This window comes from Dryas octopetala, chromosome 9, assembly GCF_963921425.1.
Source record: "Dryas octopetala chromosome 9, drDryOcto1.1, whole genome shotgun sequence".
NCBI classification, from domain to species: Eukaryota; Viridiplantae; Streptophyta; class Magnoliopsida; order Rosales; family Rosaceae; genus Dryas; species Dryas octopetala.
In genome coordinates, this window is record NC_141374.1 from 10,072,457 (window position 1) to 10,080,563 (window position 8,107).

At 35.5% G+C, this 8,107-nt stretch overlaps 1 protein-coding gene and 1 non-coding gene across 2 annotated transcripts; both read right to left on the reverse strand.

Moving 5' to 3' along the window:
• Nucleotides 1-3,203: 3,203 nt before the first annotated feature.
• On the reverse strand, nt 3,204-3,276 carry TRNAK-CUU (transfer RNA lysine (anticodon CUU)). Its single transcript has one exon. It is a non-coding gene; the product is annotated as a tRNA-Lys (tRNA).
• Nucleotides 3,277-4,011: 735 nt separating this feature from the next.
• Nucleotides 4,012-7,610, reverse strand: LOC147273880 (methylsterol monooxygenase 1-1-like). Its single transcript, XM_086257225.1, has 5 exons — nt 7,104-7,610; nt 6,311-6,633; nt 4,860-5,007; nt 4,733-4,765; nt 4,012-4,387 (listed from the first exon to the last, which is right to left on the reverse strand). Exons 1-5 carry the CDS (start codon nt 7,431-7,433, stop codon nt 4,313-4,315), a joined length of 909 nt encoding a protein of 302 aa, XP_086113351.1. The 5' UTR covers nt 7,434-7,610; the 3' UTR covers nt 4,012-4,312.
• Between the last annotated feature and the right edge of the window lie 497 nt (nt 7,611-8,107).

Below are 8,107 nucleotides of genomic sequence, written 5' to 3' on the forward strand. Positions count from 1 at the left end.
CTTTTGGGTCCTCTCCAGACTCCCAAAGCTTACCCTTTCCTCCTTTTTTTTTCTTTTTTTTTTTTAAGAAAAGAATATTTTTAGCAACTACTATTACCTAACATATCGGGTCTATAGTCTTTGGCACTTGATGGAAAATAACCAATTTCCTCAAAAGTTTAGACTATCATGAAAAGAATCAAATCATGAATTTATTTATCCAGCATTATTGCTGCATTAGGTATAAAAACGACTTTCACTTGTAAATCATGATAATTTAGAGGAAGTAATTTGATCAGCCACACAACGAAATTACCAGTAATATGATCAGTCACATCACATCTCTATCTCATTATAAATAGAGTGTTTATATTTTAAGATCTGTCATATTTTATTACCCTCCATTAAATTTGAAAAAAATATAAAAACACTTTCCTCCTCTCATTATTCATATTATACCCTTTGATATATCAACTCAAATACTCATCTACTAAATACTCTTCTCACCCCCACCTTAACTATCATTCCACTCATCCATCTTTTTCTAAATAGAAGAAAAAGAATCATATAACCATCCTATAATTCATTAATAAATTCCAATTTAAATCCTTAAGATTAATATTCAATTTCTAAATAAAAATGAATTTTTGATCTAAAAATATAAATAAATAAGATTTATGGTATAGAATAATCATACATTTTAATAGATGTATGTAAATCAATCAAATAGTATTTCGATTTTAAGTTTTGGTGACAAAGTATAATTATGGTTTATTAAAGAAAAAAATTATGGAAAAAGATGAGGGGGTGGGATAATAATTAAGAGGGGTGAGAAGAGTATTTAGTAAGTGGGTGTTTCAGTTGATATATCAAAGGGTATTATAGGAATAATGAGAGGTAGAAAGAGAGTTTTTATATTTTTTTCAAATTTAATGATGGGTATAAAAATAAAGTGGGTGAAAAAATAAGACAGAGGAGTGAGGATATAAACACTCTTATAAATAATTATATTCTGTTTGCACCCATATTTTGCCCACCACACCCATGCAATTTCATATTACTCGTACTACTCGTTTAGACGTATTTTCAAAAATAGAATTTAATGATAGTAAAATGGGAAATGATAGAAATTCTAAGGTTAAATAATTAGGGCATGTGGTGTAACGTTTTGCAAAATTGTTTTCAAAAAAAGAATTTATAAAAGGAAAATGAGAAATTGAATTTTATAATTTTTAAGATTCAAGAATGTGTTTGGTAATAATTTTATGAGAAAAGAAATACTGAAAACGTGTCTGGTTACCAAACTTGAAAATGTCAAAAATAAATTCAAACTAATATTAAATTATTCCTAAAAAGGATTAAACATAAATAACCATCATTGGAAGATTCTATATTAAATTATATTAATCCTAAACCCACTCATTTTTAAAAAATATATAAAATTCCTAAAGAACAATAACAAAAGAAAAACTGAAAAGGATGCTTCTAGATCTCCTCAACCTTCTTCTTTGTTTAATTGTTCTCCTTTTTGCCTCCATTGGAATGGTAATTCAGCAAATTAAGAGGTACAACAAAAAAAAAAAAAATCCACAAATTGAGAGAACATGTCAACTTTCGCCTTCTCCTCCTCCCAAAAGTTTTTAACTGCAACTTCCATGGTTGCTTCTTTGAGATAAACTTGTAAGACCATCAGGAAGAAATTCCATGGTGCAGATGCACTTTCCATTCAATTTATTTTTAAGATCTAAAGCAGTTTTGAAGAATTCTGAGATTGGGCAATTTAGCAGCAAGGTATATTGTCAAAGCTAACAAATTTATCATGCTCAAGAGTTAGAAGAATGCAGAAGATAAAAGAAACTGTATGAGTACTAAAATCTCCTGTTTTGCAAAAGGTGTCTTAGTATTCTTCAAAAACACGGAGAACATATAAAAGTAGTTCTCAGTTTTTATGCTGTGTTTTAATTTCGCATCAGAAACGATATTCCGTGTTTTCCAAAGACGCCCCCACCAATCGCATATTAGGTAAGATTTTGAATTTATAAAACAGAAAACAGGATTGGAAAACATTACTAAACGGGTTCTTAATTTATTAGTAACTTAAATTTTGTGTTTAGTCAGGATAACTTAGGATTATGCTTTAATTCACTTACCTAATCTTAACCCAACACAATTCTTGGACATTATCTCCCAACATTAAAAAATGACTTCAATAATGAACAATTTTGATTCATAATATGATAACGCAAATTATAACTTGTTAGACTGTTTGACAAGAAAAAATTCTTTTTAAACTCTTATCTTAAAGGAGCTCAAATGTTCTTTGTAAAAACGTTATATAGTTGAAATATACTTAGTAAAATGTTCTTAAACCCTTATCTCCAACGCAATTTAGCTCAATCCTTACATGATAAACTAGCATCTATCTCATGTAAAATTTCATAGTTGAGATATAAGTTGAGATGAAGATACAAGATCCTTAACCCACATCTGAAGTCACATATTGACCTCATTTAAATCTAGAAATGGGTGAAATGGAACACATGGGTTTGACAAGAATGCAAGGGCATGTTTGTTGGGTACTTGGATCCCATGATTAGCTAAGGGATCTAAGCCACATGTATGGCAAGGATTAAGAAGCTGACATTCCCTAATGATTCTCCATAAAAGAAAGCCATAAAGTGTGGGAAATGATGAGAAAGCTTATTTGCAATTTTTCCGCTCTCCTTTATAAAAGTAGTTAAAGCAAATGAAGCAATGAGTCCTCTAAGCATTGAAAGCTGAAACTTGTTTTGCAATTAGAATTTAGAAACAGCTGGCCACATCAACCACATGATTGCATCTGCTACTGGGCCCACTATATATCTAGGGTTGTGTGGAAGCTCTAGTGAGCTTTGCTTCCCACCTGGAGATCACTTGGAGTTAACTTAGATCGGAAGATTTACACTAATAAAGATTTTGTCTGCTACAGTTGTGCTCTTTTTCACTGGGGATGATTACCCAATGGGCTACTTTGTTATTGGGCCTTGTTCAATGTATTATGAAAATGTGATGACCCAATCAAAATTGCTTGATGTTTATTTTTATCCTGATTGATTAAATAAAAATGAGTTAGAAAAAGGATGCATGGAGCCATGGGATGAGAATAAAGCTTGCAAACAAAGACTTCATTGGGGTCCAGTATTATGGTTTAATGGTAAAACACAAAATGACCAAAAAAATAATATCGCCCACCGTGGGGCTCGAACCCACGACCACAAGGTTAAGAGCCTTGCGCTCTACCAACTGAGCTAGACGGGCTGTTGTTGACTAAGTCTATCAAAACATATAATTGTTTAGTAGTCACATCATTACAATTTCGTTTTTTTTTTGGTCGAACAAAATGAGATTCATATTACCACTCCAATAGACGTGGTCCATGAACACCCCATTGAAGAACAGAAGAAGATTTGGTTAGAATATTTAGGAGCTACTCGGAGTTTAACATAACAACCCAGACTCAGTCCATGCACAGTTGCATAAAACCTGGATTAGATAGGAACTTAGACCTGGCAGTGGTTTGGAATATGACACATGGACTTGAGCCTTGAGCCTTGAGGCTTCATCTAACTCTCATTGTCAGGCTACACCCAATAAATAATAATAATATAAAGTGAAATTCAACATGCATGTACTATGTTCAAGTGCGAAGCTCACATATAGCCCATTTGGCATTAACTGCTATTCACCACACAAACAATTCAAGGTGCGGCTGACCTGCTATGAATTTTATAAACGACCATCATGGTCTTCTTTCAATGCAACTTTAAGTAGTAACTAAGAAGACAACAAGATTTTACTTGTCTAAAGAATGGTTGTTGTGCTGCAATAATGCATCACTTATGGAAAGGTTAAACTATTTGGCCTCATCCGAGGAAGGCAACTGACTAAAAATACTAGCAGTTTTCATTCCTTTGTTTCTATAGCCTAAAGACTTCACCAATTTTACGAGTCTCCTAGATCCACGAGCACAGAGCCAAGCTAAAAACACCAACATTTAAATTTCAAAATCACAAACCATGTACGAGTTCATAAAATTCTAATCTGAACATAATGTCAAAAACACAAGTCTGAATTCTGAACCTTACAATCTAGTGATTTTGAATTCCCCACTCAAGCTACCCAAAATCACAACTCTGAAAACCCCAAAGCTAATCTGCACCTGAGCCACTAAAGCTTCTATTTTACCACCCTAGCATAGTGATGTCAACTTGAAATCAGAGGTTTTGGAGAGTTGTCACCAGTGAGAACAATACTGAAAGGGCATTTCTGCAGACAGTGTTGTGCAGTCTCAAAGCTAATCAGATTTAAGATCTACCGTAGAAATATTGTATGAGCCTCCATTTTGCACACCATTACTTTCCTCTTTTAACTGAAATAGAGCACCAAGAGTGATTAGAAGGAAGGAAGAAATAGATGCAAAATCCAAGATAGAAGACCTGGTACACCAATGCAATTTTATAAATCACAGATCATGCATGGTTGCGGTGAGGGGTGGTTGCCCAAGAAAAGCATGGGGTAAGCATGAAAGTAGTCCTAGAAGCAACCAGTTATCAAATTCTACCTAGAAGGGCAAAAGAAATTCACATACAAAACCAACCTGATAAAAATATACTATTTAGACAATAAAAGATATCAATCAGTGAGTCCTATTATGTTCAACAACTAAGATGCCATGGTACTTTATTGGAAAAGGGAAAAGTTACTGCCGGTTTACCTTCCTAAGGAGCTTCTTCTGATACCGATATCCCTGTTAAAATTGGTCAAGAGTTAATGATTGCCAAATCATTTTATTAAGTTAAAATCATTGCTGAAAATTACACCACGTTGAGATAGCATTTTACCTTGTCAGTTCCATAAATGTAATCACAGTACGTGAAAACTGAAGCAAAATTGCTCTGGCTTTGTCCTCCAACATAATGATGGTAATCGTGATAGTCAGCACCGCCATAAAATGGAATATATTTTGTGGGAGTCCAGGGGAAGTCATACCTGTATAATAAAACATACATTAAGACATTCTCTGCATCAAACACAGTAGTCAAAAGACTCAAAACTTAAGTGCAGAAGATACACTATCCAAAGAGCTGAGGTGAAGAAAAAAACCATATGGTTCTTATGCTGCCGAAAAATACAAACATACAGAGCATGGAAGAAGTCATCACAGGTAAATTTATATGACAGAGTACAATGATAATTATGAAATCCAAGCAGCCAACCTGAATTCATGCATTATAGCAATCTAATCAGGACACACACAACTAAGATTTCCTCTTCAGCCAACCCAACAAGGCACCATGTAACCCCTATGTGACCAAATTGATTGTTTATCCACAAACATTCCACCTATAGGTTGGCAGAAGTCCCACTAATGCAATTCTCTAGCCTTAACCCACAGTGTGCAGGTAAACTTCGTAAGGTCCTTCACCATAAAGGCTAGTCCTTCCATAGCATCACTTTTTTATTTTTTATTTTAGTTCTGTACTCACCTCCTACAGTCACAATAACTTTCAACATTACAGGAAACCCACCACGATCAGCTATGATCAGATGCAAGTAAGACACTCACTTCCAGCAAAGGCCTTTTTTTCTATGTCAGTCCTTTCCCCCATCTCCCTCTGAAGTGCTACTATGAAGTACACATGTCTAAAGATATGTTGGCAATGATGCTTAACGACACCAATCAGTAATAACCCTCAGCGGCACAAACAGCGTACTCCAAAGCCAAAGCCAAATACATGTACTGCTTGTATAAGAGTTCGGCGAACAGCATTAAGCCATGACATAAGTGGAGCATGTTAAAAGTTCATGAGATTGCACTCATGCAATCTCCATTTGAAGATTCCAAAATTGACATAGAAAATCAAGAACAAGAAGAAAGTATTCAAAAACTGTCATTCTGCTAAAGGAACATCATTGACTGACATTCAAAAGTTGCATAGATTCAATTTTTCCCCAATTTTTTTTCTCCATTTGTCAATGTACAAATGATTAGTTTTCCAAACCAGTCCATATAGATGGTAACAACTCACTGAGCAATGAGCATATAAGATGTATTAATTAAGAAATTAAACAATAAAAAATTAGAAGAAAAAGGCATTGCACTGATCCTAGACCCCCACTAATAAAAGTTAAGGAACTATTTAAGATCTTTAAATCCATAGTACTTAACATAGAATTCTATTAGAAAAGAGATAAAGCATGAAAGGAATCCCAAAGTTGTAATCATTAAGTCACAAGCAGCTAAAGAAGAAAACGACCACGAGCACAAAAAAGCAAAATGCAGCATGCGTACCCGCTGTGTGTTTCAATGGCCTCAATCTGCCGCAATGCTATCCACGACCAGAATGTGATCATGTGGCCAGGGGCCATAGCTGGCCCGAGGAAAGACGGTATACCGAGAATCAAAATCTCGGCCCAATGCGCATATGGTGCCGCATATCCAATTGGAGCAGTGTATTCATGATGAACTCGATGGATTTTCTCGTACCCCCATTTGTTATGCAAAAATCTGTGGACCCAGTAGTTGGTATAATCTTCTACCAAGAAATAAACTAATAATTGGGAAAGCATCTCCCACCCAGAAGGCAATGGCAATCCTGTTCGAACTCCTATTATCTGCTAAAACAGAATCTAATTACATCCATAATTACACACACACCAAAAATAATGCAGTAAATTGAAGAAAGGAAATGACAACCTTTAGTCTTTAATTACCCAGTATGCTGAAGGTATTCTAAGAATAATTTGAATAAATAAATCCCAAAAGAGCAGAGCAAAAGTAGTTAAATTGGGAACAACTATTCAGTAACCTGTTTCAATTTTTTTCTTTCATATAATAAAAGACACAATAAACTCCATAGGAAAACTTAAAAACTTCATTCACAAGAAATGAGGGAAAATTACGTTTCAACCAGAATGCAAAACACCCCAAAAATCCCATTTGATAATTAAGCAATATTTTTCAAATCCACGCAAACCCAATTCCAAAAATTGAACATTATTGCCAAAATCATAGACAAACAAAAAACAGAGATAGAGGAACAAAATTGGAATTGAAATCGAATGAAGGACAAGTTCGATCGAACCTGGATAGAAGGGTAAGAGACGAGCTGAAGAGGGCCAACAACGAGGAAGAACATGCGCATGACGTCTTTGTAGCAGCGAAGCATCTCGGAGAAGGACAATCGGACCTTGGGCTGGATCTTGTAGCGGTCGAGCCCGGCCCATGTGAGGACCTCGATGAAAACAAAGGGGAGGGGGACGAGGGAGAAGATGACGAAGAGGATGAGAATGTTGTGGCAGTAGAGGATGTAGTCGGACTTGGCGGCGGAGTAGTTGAACCAGAGCGTTTCGGCGTAGGTGAGGTTTCGGCCGAGCGCCGAAGTCGCCTCCGAGAGGGTCTGGTAGGGCAGCATTGGACGGCGGAGATGATGTTGAGGGTGGAAGAGAGAAGAGAGAGAAAGTAGAGAGAGAGAGAGATTAGGTGGATTGATGTAGTGGAGGGGGTTAAGTTGGTTAAAATATGCGGGAAGTTTTAAACGGCGATGGGGGCGTGCGCAGAGAGAATCTCACGGAGTGCGCAGCATACGAGATTACGGCAGTTAGTTCTTTTGTTACGCTAAAATTAAAATATCTGCCATTCACACATGTACAATTTGTGCCTTCTTCTCAAATTTCTCCCATTCATAAATTAAACAACTAATATATCTGCACAGTGTTACAAGTCAGAGTAGTTAGAGTGCACAGTCCACAAGTGAGTCTATATGTATGTGAAGCTTTGTTTTGTTGTCCATATCCGGAGAAAACAAAAAAACAAAAAACAAGCCAAGGGAGGTGTGACCAACGAAGCAAGATCTTGTTCTTATGCAAACAAACAAATTAACTTCAAATTTTCATATTAAAAAATCATATTATAATATATTTTTTTGGGTCAGAAATAGTATAATATATCTGAATCTCCTGGGTTGTGGTATACTGGTATGTATCGATCATATATGCATGGCTTTATTCTTAGATTTGTTTTCCTTTTCTTTCAAGAAAAAGAAGAAAACTTAGCTAGATGGAAGAGATGGTAAAGAGCAACCAATTC